This window comes from Polyodon spathula, chromosome 2 (genome assembly GCF_017654505.1).
Source record: "Polyodon spathula isolate WHYD16114869_AA chromosome 2, ASM1765450v1, whole genome shotgun sequence".
Classification (NCBI taxonomy): Eukaryota; Metazoa; Chordata; class Actinopteri; order Acipenseriformes; family Polyodontidae; genus Polyodon; species Polyodon spathula.
This window is the reverse complement of record NC_054535.1, coordinates 18,830,280-18,844,073: the sequence shown is the minus strand read 5'-3', so window position 1 is coordinate 18,844,073 and position 13,794 is coordinate 18,830,280. Positions and strand designations below refer to the sequence as shown.

General features: G+C 37.8%; 1 protein-coding gene across 1 annotated transcript; it reads right to left on the bottom strand.

Moving 5' to 3' along the window:
• Positions 1–2,916: 2,916 nt before the first annotated feature.
• Positions 2,917–13,587, bottom strand: LOC121331006 (protein atonal homolog 8-like). The gene is made up of 3 exons (XM_041278097.1): positions 12,416–13,587; positions 9,805–9,996; positions 2,917–4,368 (listed from the first exon to the last, which is right to left on the bottom strand). The coding sequence occupies exons 1-3, from the start codon at positions 12,932–12,934 to the stop codon at positions 4,363–4,365; spliced, it is 717 nt and encodes a 238-aa protein (XP_041134031.1). The 5' UTR covers positions 12,935–13,587; the 3' UTR covers positions 2,917–4,362.
• Between the last annotated feature and the right edge of the window lie 207 nt (positions 13,588–13,794).

Below are 13,794 nucleotides of genomic sequence, written 5' to 3'. Positions count from 1 at the left end.
CATTCCTGATGTTTATAACTTTGGGATACTCAACTCAGTCAGCTAAACCAAAGGGAGTTCATCACACACACACACACACACACACACACACACACACACACACACACACACACACACACACACACACACACACACACACACACACACACACACACACACACACACACACACACACACACACACACACACACACACACACACACACACACACACACACACACATTGCTAGGCCAAACTATCTACCTTTGCCAAGAGACAGTGAAGGACATCAAGAAACAAACCCCAGTTTATATATATAAAAAATAAATAAATACAAAAAAAGTTATTTACTTTTTTGTTTTTATCATCAAAGCAGTGCAAAAAAATAATAATAACAGAGTAGGCTTTGTTTAAACTGCAGTGAAGAGCATTGAGAAGAAAATATACTGATGCTCTTCGTGAAAGAAACAACAAACATCAGTTTCAATCCCAGACACCACCTTCAACGGAAGTGAAAGGAAAAAGCATGTTTCATTTGCATATATTTATACTACACGTTTACCATGGTCAACTTGTCCTTACGATTTAATATTACTACTCTTTTACCATACCTGTGCATTGCCATACTTTACTACACTTGGTAGACTTTTACCAAGGTGTTCCAAACAGTACTTGCTTTATGAACTTTATTCAAAATTCAAGATGCGTTTGTCTAAAAAGCCTATGAAAGTAGAAAGCAAAGACGCTTGCTTTTTTTTTATTTTTAAAGGCAGACAATCTTTTGCTAGCTGTCTAGAACCTTTTAACAAATTACATGCCCACTGACAGTCAATACAATAACTGAGAATAGTTCATTTTATTTACAATTAGGGTTAAAAAAAAAAAAGAAATTTAACAAATTATATACATTGCAAAAAGAGAATTGCCACTTGTTCACTTGAAATGGCAGTAAATGCTACAAACAAGCAGTCAGGTTATGCAGAGTGCCCCCTTTTGCATTAATTCCTGTTCTGAACTGTGGATTTTGATTTTAATTGGGTCCCCATGGAAATGCATCTGCTTGGAGAAGCAGGAATATTTGGCACCCCACAAGCAGCTGTACTATCAGCTTTGGACGGTACGTTCCAACAACTCACTCTTGAAAAACTACTCGTGCATTGCTTTGTTGGCCCATCTTGCAGCAATAAAACACACTGGTTTATTTTTCAATGGGTTGAAATATTTGTATTACATGTTAGCATAGGTGTATATAGAGGGTACTTTATGAATGTTCAAGGGAGTACTGTAGTATTTCCCCCGATTAAAGGGGGCAATTGTGTTGTTTCAAGCCATTACCAAGTCAGGTAACGCAGTGTGTGTACAGCATGTTTAACCCTAAATTAAACAGCTGCATTTAGGCAACGGCATTCCTTACATCAAGCTCCATGTCCACTTAGTAACGGGGGTGTTGTTTGGAAAAGTAATTCTCTCTGTAGGGTTGAACGCAATAGCAAGTGCTACATGCGTCTGCTTACACGCTCTTCTTCCAAACATCGTCGTCAGAAATTAAATCACACAGACAGAATCTTAATCTGGTTGATGTGATGACCTTGACTGATGTCTTCAATGCACAACACTGCACTCACTGTCTGAGGCTTCAAAACACCAGGCATGATTGAAGCACGGAAATTGAGGTGGCTAGGGGATGAGAGCATTTCAACAGTGCCTAGTCAGGCACGGAGCAGTAAAGAGGATCCTCTTAACTGTGGTATAACTTTGTTTTCAAAAGTGAAGCGGTCCGTTTCTGTAGCTGGGGCGTATAGTAATCCAATTTTAAATAAGCATTGATTTCATTCAGATCAGCACCTCTCTGCAGTCATGAACTCCCACTTTGGGGGACTCAAAGGGGTATTTCACTGCCACTCTACAACAAAAGTTCAAATGGAAAATGTTTTATAGTATTGAGACCATAGGCACTGGAAATGGTATCACGGTTGAGAAATTTCACAAAGCCTTGTAGAAACAGTTTTTTTCTAGGGCCTGCTTTCTTCTCCCTGCCTGACATTGCCCATAATGCACTGTATGCCAGCGCTGCCTCAGAAGATAAGTATTTCTGCTGGGTCCTAGTGGAGACCACTATATTGACTAGTGATTAGCCTATACCAGTGGTTCACAACCTGTGGTCCGTGAGTAAACGCCAGGTGGTCCACAGTCGGTTACGCAGTTCTTGCAAAAACCCATTTCCCATCACAGGTTGTGCTACTACTGTTACTAAGCAACACAACAAACAACTTTAACCATGTGATATATAATTATAAGTTATGTATGTAGTCTACATTTTCCCCCTTTACCCGTTATTACGGGTGTGTTCATAAATGAATATTTATTACAGCTCCCTTTGATGCAATACCAAGCATCGCCTTCAAAGCCGCTATTAACAGAAACAGCTTTCTAATGTGAAACAAATACTAACTAAATAACAAACATCTGAAGGCACATTTGTCTGGACAAAATTACAGACTTCCTTTTTTTAGAGCCAGCATTATTAAAAATAAATAAATAAATCTAGCATTCAAGTAAAAGCACAACTTTCTAATCTGTGCTCATTCTTCACTGTTCATGGAAAAAAAAAAAAAAACCTGACCTGGATGTCCCAACTTTTTTAAAATTTAAATAAAAATAACATTAAAACTACAGTTTTAGTACTTTTCATTTTCACCAGACTCGAATACGTATTACAGTGTTGCCAGGGATATAGGAATATACCATGTATTTACATTTATTGAATCCGAGGACGACCCAAGCCCTTGTGCACTATTTGTCAGGTTTTGTCAAAAAAAACTCTTAAACCTGAAAAATTGAGACGCCATTTATCTACAAAGCATTCAGAATGTGAAAAAAATAAACAAAATGACAACATTCCTTGCTGACCTGGTAGCGAAGATTCAAGCCCAGGCATCTCATTAAGTTGGGTATGTTATATAAATACTTTCTACATGTATTTATACATATACATATAAAGAAGTAGTTTCGAAATGATGTTGTGAAAAACTGAGGCAAATGGTCAGTGGGAAAAATCCAAACACCAAGATGGTCCCTACATTGAAAAAGGCTGGGAACCACTGGCCTACACAAATACATTACTGTGAATTGCTGCAATGTGAGGGGGACATTTCTCCATTGTTGAAAAATGAGGGGGGGCATGTCTCCGGCGTCTCCCATGTAAATTACGCCTATACCTCACAAAGCTCTGTGAGCGAAGTGAAAGTCTAGTGAACAAAACAAGCAGGATTATTCCTCTTTTACGCGCTTCTCTCACTGCCATTAGCCTTTAAGTCGTTTCCGATCACAATTCAATAGTTTTCATGTGTTGGTGTTCTTGCATGCAAACACAACAGTACCACTGTCATGCCTGCTGAGCTGAAATCATTTTCATCATGTGGTTTTTCTACACTTCATATTTCTTTTGCCTAGTTCTTCTTAACAGTCTTTTTTTTTTTTTGCAGTTCCCTATAACTATTATTTCGATGCTAGTAGAAGAGTAAAACAAAAACCTTTTTTAATTTGAATATTATATTTGACAAATGCCCTTACCGAAATGTCCTATAGGATCCTATAGCGGTACTATAGGTCATTATGGGAGTAAAAAGGTTTTAGAGAAATCCTAAAGGATTCTTAAAAAAAAAAAATCCTCCTACAGTACTCAAATGAGTCTCCGTACAGTAGTACTATAGGACACTCTAGGGGACTAAAAAGCTTTTAAATAAATCCTATAGGATACTCTATAGGACTTGACCAATTTACTATAAGACTTTCTATAGGTTATTTCCGTAAGGGTGGGAATGCTATATGAGCTTCAATCTGAAGATATCCATAGCTAAGTTCTTCCCCCTGTTGATGCTTTACCTCCTGGGAATCTCATAACAAAGTGAATGAATTTAACTCAAGAAATATCTAACACAACCTGCTATACTATTAAAAGCATACAGATTAAAAAGCAGGGGAAAATAACATCTGTTCCAACACAGTCATAGATTTAGTAGATTAAGGACAATTAGACAAAACAGCTATAAAAAAAAAAAAAAACACTGTCCTTACATACATCTCTGTGATACCTCTATGCAGGATATTTCCCTTAATTCAAAGTTGTTGTATGATCTATTGAAAGAGTACACACTGTGTAAAAAACATGATTGTCTGTGAAACACCACCATAAACGTTTAACTCCTATTCTTATAGCTTAGCAAAAAAATAAAAAATAAAAAGAAGGAAAGTGCTGTAATAAAATTGCCAATGTCTGCCAAGCACAGCTTTCTTTTCTGCAGAATTAACGAGTGTTCTTATAGTTTGTGAAGGAGGTCTACAGGACCCAGTTCTCTGTCTGACTTGCTGTCTTCCTCTGTGCTACTCCTAGAAATAAAATAAATAATTAATGTTAGAAAGATCACACACACAAACGGAACAGCAGGAAAAAAAAGATATATATATATATATATATATATATATATATATATATTTATATATATATATATATATATATGAATTGCTGACAGTGATGACTTCACATTAATCTTCACAAAGTAATATGAACATTCTAATGCACACCAATCCTCTCCCACTCATTGCTCATGACTGATGTTGACAAAAAGCTACTCGCTATGCTGAACTTTGACAAACTATTAATCAACCCCCTATTACTGCTGTTGGTAGCTCTTTGCTTCTGTGCAGCTATGAGCAGCTATCAATTCTAAAGAAGGCAGACTGAGGATGGCTATTTTGTTACCCCAGTTTTTATGGGAGGAAGTGCAAGTTTTCTGGAGAACAAAATGCATGTCAATCACGACTTCTTTTCTCTTTTATTGTGTTCAAATGAAATTGCCAGCAGCAGACCCCAGCAGTTCAAAGAGCTGGTTTAAGAGTTTGAATGACAGTAGTAGCTTTTACAACAAGATGTTATGCATTAGTTTAAGGAGTAAGTTTGGACTTATAGAAATGTATAAGGGGAGCTACTGAGTTTGCAAGATAATCAGCAGTGACAAGTAAAAGTATCAGGAATGAGATTAGTTTATTGTACAGCCTATATACTTACCAAAGGTCTGAAATTTAAAAAAACAAAATATTCAGTATAAAAATTTGGGGACTGAGTCACTGATTGAGAGAAGGAGGAGCAGCACGTCTGCATTCCCTGGGCTTGAATGCATGGAACTATGTTTGTGTTTCTTAACTATCTGCCTCAGACTGAACAGCTGGGGGTCTATGTTTTTCAAACTATTTGGTTAAAAAATCATAACCATTTGGATAAAAAAAAAAAAATACAGCTGTAAATGTTTCACTGATTATCACAGATTACAATACTGAAGTTGTTGTTGTTGTTTTTTTACATATGCAATTAATTTCATTATGACAGCATGGTTCATAATCTTAAACAGTTCAGACATCAGGGTTTGGATTAGTGAGAGTCTGTCTGAGCTTCTTCTGTAGGAATGGACTGAGCTCTTACCTTTAAATCTTTAAATTGTTTCTGGTTATGAGCTTTTATGTAACTGAGTCATGACAGCGTTGAAGCACATTTAGAAAATAATAATGAGTAATAAAAAGAACAATAAAAAGCAACAGACCCATTAAAAGTTCAGCAGGTAGAAACGTGAAAGGAGGGAATATCTAGGAATTGATATGAAACATTATCCGCTAAATCAGAAATTGCCTTGACCGAGCAGAAATTGGCATTTAATCAATTTGATTCCTGTCTCACTAAAAACTATTAGTTCATCTCATAATTTGACCTATTTTGAACAGCTGAGGGTCTGGACTGTTTATTCATATATATACACACCAATTAAAATATTAATTATCATTTAAACATAAAACTATATAATAAATGAATAACATAGAGGGAAAAAAAAACCAATGCGCTCAACTCTACAGCTCATTCATTTAAAATAATCAAGGGGGTACATTTGATGGACTGTCATTCACATCCTTTTTAATAAGCCATTGATTATAACAACTTTTTCATTTTTTTCAGCAAGACCCTATATACAGTCGCTCTTGCTCCTCCTCTCCTACCTCTGTAACAGCTGCTCTTGGTGTTGTATCCTGGGTGATGATGAGCTTTTTTTTTTTATTTCAAAGTGTTTTTTTTGGAACAGATGGCCAGGGGAGAGCTGGGGAATGTGCCAAGTCCTGCAGTGAGTGAGTGCTTTGAGTTCCAGCTCGCGTGCCTTTCCTCTGCCCTCTGCCCTAAGTGGCGCCAGAAGGACTTCCCAACTACAGTTCCGAACATCTGGAGTCTGGGACTGCCAGAGCAAAAAAAAATAAATCCTACTGAATCAGCTTACACTGGGATAACACACTGGCTTTTATACAAGCAAACTTCTGGACTCGTCGAATGGTGTAAAATACACAGCACGCACAAATTATATTTATATTAAGAATAAAATATAACACTAATCCACAAATTTTGAAATCAATAAAAAAAACCTTCAGAAAATATCAAAGAAAACGGACCAGCTCGCTTTCCCTAGCATCTTGCCCTTAGATGCAATATCAGATATAAAGCGCACACTTTTAGAAATAAAGTTTTCTTTTTGTTTAAGTGCTGAAAATACTGTGCAATGCAAGAATAAATTCGTAACAAGCGTGATTGAAAAGTAAAAGGCCTATTTTGTATTACGAGGACATAATTAGGCCCACTAGAAAACTGAATTTAAAAACATCAACTACAATGAATCACTTCATAAAGAACCCCATCAAGAGGGACAGACAGATAACGGGGTGTGGCAGGAAATGGCGTTGCGGTGACTCAGACCAGAAGGAGGAACATCAACAGGTGGGTACAGTGCAGTGGTGGGTGCGCCATTTTATTTAAAGCAAACAAAAATAAATGTTTAAACAAAAATAAACACTTGCTCACAGAGCAAAATAAAACAATTAAACAAAATAAATCTCGAACACAAAAATAAGATACACACAGGTCAGGCTGCGCAGATTGCTGTCACTGATCCTGTAAGATCAAGAGCAAGATCTCGCTCTCGCCTTTGTACAGCCACCCGGAGTGCAGAGAGCTGCAGGTATTTATTCAGGTGACCATCTCACGATTAGCAACAAATTAATCACTTAACTAATTCGGGAGATGGCCACCTTCTGCACGAGTTTGTGAATGTGGATGGGGCTTCCCATCCACGCTGCAAAACAAGAACAAAACTAAAGCACAGCTACGCTGTCATACAAAATAATAAACAAACAAAACACACTGCGGTTCGCCGTCATCTATAAACAAAAGTAAATAATAAATAAACAGAAAATAACACGGGCGGAGGGGGAGACCCCGTTCTAAAATAAACACTGTACAGGGCTGCTCGTCCTGTTACACAGGGTTATTGATATTCTAGTTAGAATGTATTACAAATACTATACTACATTAATAATTATGCTAAAAAAAGTCTAAAAACTACACTTCTAACTTATATATATTATGAAAAACACCTTTTTCAATGTTTGGGTATGAAGGAGTTAATTAAAACAACAAAAGCTGTGTTCAGAACAACGCCTAACGGAACAGCATTGCATATCTGAATGAGGATTTACAGAAAACAGGAATACAGTCTCTTTAAGGGAGGACAATGCTGGCAGAACACCTGGATGGTGGCCAGATGTCTTGAGTTCAATGTTTGGTAACTTTATTTCTGTCATTTAAAAATCTGTGGCTGACCAAAAACAGGCAACAACACTGGGTTAATTTCATGGATTAATTTTTTTATATAATTATTATTATTATTATTATTTTTTTAGAACATCTGGATTCTGAGAGTGCCAGAAAGGAATCTGATGGGCTAACTTCCCTTTGAAATAGCTTACATCAAAACTGGCACTGGATATAACAAACAATAGCAAATACTGTTCCTACAGATATTTAACACATTATTTTATTATGTAGTCATATAAACATCTGGATCCTGGAATTACCAAATGCAGGAAGGTATTCACAATATTAAACTATATGCTGAAGAAATGTTATCTGTTTAGGAAAGCTTGACTGTGTTTGGAAACATCTGCTCTGCGGGTCATGGTTTTTTTTTTTTTTTTTTTAAGTTTAACAAAGATTAATGATCTGATTCAGCATTCTTTTTACAAAGTAATATTACAAAAAGTAAAGCTCATACATTCAGTATATGAACAGAATAAACCGTTACATATAAATCATATACATCTTCCATATACAAATGTAACTGCTTTAACTAGTAACTACTACTAATAATAATAATAATAATAATAATAATAATAATAATAATAATAATAATAATAATTTGTGGCAGCAGCAAACATCTGCACTCAGTAAGAGCTTCCTACTGGATTGTATAGAGTGCTATATACTCAGTGTTGCTGTAACATCATATATCATGCAGTGACATCATAACATCTGCTTATAACCCACTGCTTCTGTTACTCTTTACAGTCACATCACTAACTGAAGCCAGGTCTGACTGAGACCAGCGAATACAGAGTACTTTGCAAACATCACATTTTATATTTATACTTCCTTGTACCCTGCAAAGCCGAAACCATCATTTTCTTAAGGATAAACTGACAAGCGTGGTTTCCTTTAGCCTTTCACCCTAGTGTTATATTATAAATATGTGTTTATTACAACAGTGATGACTACTGCATACCAGTAATAATGGTGTGATTACATTGTATACATTTGTTTGTAACCAGATGTTATGATGGTCATGCCTTCCCTTTATTTACCTGACCTCAGCATCACATTACTGGATCCTCAGCTTATGCACTATCCTTGCACTACTATTATGTAATTGTAGATATACATTTTTGTAATCCTAACTTGTTGCATCTTTGTAGTATACTTTTCACTTACTGTAAACTATACTGTATTTAAATAGAGATTTTGCATTGTATTTTATAGTTGTTAGTTAAAACATGAAACCTCCTTCTAGACGGGATCTCATTCATCTGTTAAAAATCCCAATGGCTGATTGCAAGCCGTGGCATCTGGATCTAGGAGAATGCTGTGGGAAGTTCAGTCCAAGTTTACAGAACTCCCATTGTCATAAAACTCTGCACAAAGACATTAATCTCCTCTTTTATTCGCTGTGCCATTTTTTTGTAGGAAAACTGGCTGAACACCGAGTTTCCTTTCTAAAGACGACGAAGATTTCACTTCACTGGATCTTTGTTAAGAAACCCAATGGAATGCATTCAGGCATGTCTTTGGGGCTGCTACTCTATATCACTTCGTGGATAAGGATACAGCGTTTAAGCTGTGAGGTTGATGTGTTTTGATTGGAGGTACTGTATCCAAAGAACATGAGAAAGATTTTTAGTCAAAGGTTTTCAAAGGAAAGCTGTTTTCGGTAATGCTGCCTGTATAAAATAAATACAGTTGTTACTATAGTACATTTTACCGATGCATTGGAACAAAATAGACATGAACAGTATTTGAAAATACATACTTGTATAATCACAATATAAAGAATTTCCGTGTTCTACCAGTTCATACCAAACACTATTACAAGGCATTTTTATTGTGTAGTTTAAAAAGACAGGAAGCTAGGTCTATGTGGGAGAATGACGTTATAGTTGCTTCTTAAATAAAAAATAAAATAAAATAACTGTTAAGTCTTTGCAAGTTAACCAGCATGTGATGGGCAACAAAATTGAAACTGAAGTATTCGCTGTCACAAGAACTGATGAATGGTGTCCATTTTGAGCGGTTAATGTGTGTGTGTGTGTGTGTGTGGGTGGGGGGAGCCACCCTGAATTTACATGTGTATAAACCCATTACTTTCTTTATAGCCACCCTGAATAAACATGGGTATAAACCCATACCTTTCTTTTCTTGGACCTGCCCTCTGCCTGCAGGGTTCTCGTGCACTGCTCCACACATTCTGAGAAGCTTGTGTTGCTATGATCTGAAGTGTAGTCAAGATCAGCGAGCTGGGCTAAGGAGAGGATGTAGTTGCAGGCTATTCTCAGAATGGCCAGCTTGGACAATTTCTGACCGTAGGAATAACAAGGAACCTGAAAAATAAAAAAGAACAACATTTTTAAAAGAAAATTGTAAAGGTATCTTCCTAGTATATACTTGAAGACCTAGGGGGAAAATTCATTCGAAGAATAGTACATTTTAGGCTCCCTAACACAATAAAAGAAGCCTAAGTATGCTGTACAGTAAGTACATTGCTTTTACATACTGCTAGCGCTTTATGAGTTCGGCTCACTTTTAATAAATGTCCTTCAATCTGTCTCCCCAAGACAATGCTGTAACAAAATGTGGCTGTCTGCTTTAGAGCTGAAAAAAAGTTGTATTTTTAGGTTATTGTTTGCAGATATAATTCTAGGTTGATCTTCTAGACTATTAAAAGTCAAATTGATAAATTGTACCGGAAAATCGATCAGATGGTCAACAAACCAATAGTGACTGGGTTTGTGTACAAAAAAAGTACAGAAAACTGTTAAACAAATTTAGCAAAAGTAACCTGAATATTGAAATATTTAAAGTATTACTTTTGGGGTTTCCCTTAAGCAATCCATCTTATATTCAAGCCTTTGTACAGAAAAGAAATGCCAAACACCACAACATGGAAATCTTGTAATCAAATGAAGTGCATACTTGTCACTAGCATTCAAAAGAAGGTTATGACCAAACGTCACTCCTTTCCTGCAAAACCCTGATATAAAACCCTGAGTAATGGAACATGTCAAGCTATAGGTTTAGGATTCCTCAGCCAAGGCCTTAGTTGACAGAAATCCAGTAAAAATAATATGTAGCATTGCAAGTGTACTATAAATTCTCTCAAAGGCCACTAATTGAATAAGAACTGAAATGGAACTTTCCATTGGAACTGTACGGCTGAGCTGTGTGGTACTGTACGGCTGAGCTGTGTGGTACTGTATGGCTGAGCTGTGTGGTACTGTACGTCTCTGAGCTCTGTGGTACTGTACGGCTCTGAGCTCTGTGGTACTGTACGTCTCTGAGCTCTGTGGTACTGTACGGCTCTGAGCTCTGTGGTACTGTACGGCTGAGCTCTGTGGTACTGTACGGCTCTGAGCTCTGTGGTACTGTACGGCTCTGAGCTCTGTGGTACTGTACGGCTCTCTGAGCTCTGTGGTACTGTACGGCTCTCTGAGCTCCGTGGTACTGTACGGCTCTCTGAGCTCCGTGGTACTGTACGGCTCTCTGAGCTCTGTGGTACTGTACGGCTCTCTGAGCTCTGCGGTACTGTACGGCTCTCTGAGCTCCGTGGTACTGTACGGCTCTCTGAGCTCCGTGGTACTGTACGGCTCTCTGAGCTCCGTGGTACTGTACGGCTCTCTGAGCTCCCTGGTACTGTACGGCTCTCTGAACTCCGAGGTACTGTATGGCTCTCTGAGCTCCACGGTACTGTACGGCTCTCTGAGCTCCACGGTACTGTACGGCTGTCTGAGCTCCACGGTACTGTACGGCTCTCTGAGCTCCGTGGTACTGTACGGCTCTCTGAGCTCCGTGGTACTGTACGGCTCTCTGAGCTCCGTGGTACTGTATGGCTGTCTGAGCTCTGTGGTACTGTACGGCTCTTTCGAACTATCCCACTGAAGGATTTTGGTTTGAAAAGACTGCAGGAGCAATCTGTTGTTTTAGGTGGGAAGCAAGTGCAGCCAAAATGCAGATGCTGTGTCTTAAAGAGAGGTATACTAGGTATTTCCTAGCAGACCTGGGGTCAATTATAATTATCGTTTCAATTACAATTACAAAAGACTTGTTTACTGAAATTACAATTGCAATTACAATGCGATTTTGTTTCATTACAGTTACAGTTATGTTACAGTAATTACAATTATACTAAAACAGTAACAAACAACTACACAAATTAACATGTTTACTTATTTTAAATAACCAAGCAATAATCACAGCTACAAATACACAAACATACTTTATATGTACTGATATGGTATAATTACAATATCAATTACACAGGTGTGCCAAGGTTCACCTACAATTACATGAACACTGAGCCCAGGTCTTTCCTGGGTACTGTATTTTCTGTATTCCACTGTGTCAGCTTGTTTAATACTGGAAATAAACTGCTTGCTTATACTGCACTGTAAACCGTAGGATCATACATTTCAATAGGAATGGCTTTTGTGTTGAAGTAGAAAGAGTGACAGCTGTAACTGTTACTAGCACAAACGTGTTGAAATTACAGATTAATCTCATTGTGGTACTTCATCTAATCTTAAAACACCTGCACTTGCAGTTGATGCATGATGTCACACACTTATGATATCTGCACGAACTGGGGAGTAGAATGATATTTTCAGCGATGGGACACAGTAAGCAAGTGGATATTTAATCATTGTATAATTTTAAATACATACATACGTCAAACAAACAGAAATGTAATTAAACTCCCTGAGTGATAGCAGGGTAACATGCCCATTACACACCGAATATTAATACCTGTTTCCTAAGAGCCTCAAAGGCGGCACTGATGGTATGCACTCTGGTCCTCTCTCGAGCATTAGCCAGCAGTCTTCTTGTGTGCTGAATAGCTTTGATCTCAGTGCCGACGCCTGCAGCTTCACCCAGTCGTTTCCTAGGCGATGCGGTGGGGTCGCGATTATTATTTATGTACAAGTTCGATGTCTGTGAAACTGAAGAGTGCGGGCTTTCTGGAGGACGCTGGCACAACACAATCCTGGACTGCAAAGACTGCTGATGTTCAAACTCGGTGACTTGTACCGATCTGGGAAATGGGTCTTTAGGTGGTGACCCGGCTGATACAGAAGCTGCGGAGGCAGCAGCAAGCTGTCCTGTCAATGCGGATAAACTTGTAGTACTCATATCAATAATAGTGCTTGGGTTTCTCCTTAGGTCGATTATATTATCCATGCCAGCGACAGCTCTCTCACGTACGGTTTCGTGATGCAAGATTCTCCCGGTCCTTTCTGTCAGTCCACTTAACAAATGCTCTTCCATTTGTGGGTCCTGTCTAAAATCTTTACCTGTTTGAAAGTTTCAAAGTTCCTTTTCATCTTCTTGATGCCTTGTATCTCCGTTGCACAGAGGGGTTTCCATTCCTCTTCACTTAGAATTTGAGAGTCCTCGTAAAAGCTGAAAGCAAAAACAAAACAAAAAAAAAAAAAAAAAAAAAAAAAAAAAAAAAAGTTTGTGTTCTAAGTTGTACCACAATTGTATTCTCTAGTCTGTGCGGCTGCTGCTTGTAGAGCCCTGCCTTGCCTGCAGTGTGTGTGTGTGTGTGTGGTTTCAATGGATTCAGAGTGCAATTTGAAATCGCTGCCGCATTGCCAGCGTTTTTGTGAATGCACAGAGATCCATATGTGTTTATTTAGCTTCAGCTTACACAGAAGCCTATGCTGGTGAGATCAGTCAGAACGCCGGCTGCAACAGGAGACTGCCGTCACAGCCTAAAAGGGGTGCACAGCTAGCACAGCGGAGAGCACAAATATCGTGAGGCATTAAATGTGCAGCGTTCTCTTGGCACATTTTCAGCACCACGCGTCCAATAAATCACGAGTGGGGACGAGATATTTGCACACCCTGAAAAGACGCCTACTTTTAAAAAAACTGTCTAGGCATCCTATTATAATTGCATACACAGTTTAAACGTTCTTATTTGTAACACTTCACGGTTTATTGTGCTGTTATCGGTTAGTTTTTTTTTTTTAATAGGGTGCAGTATAACAACAACAACAACAATAATAATAATAATAATAATAATAATAATAATAATAATAATAATAAGCACATTAAATAGACAAAAATTGATTAAACTGGTTCAAACGAATTGAAAGACATTTATGTTCTGTACAGCCTTC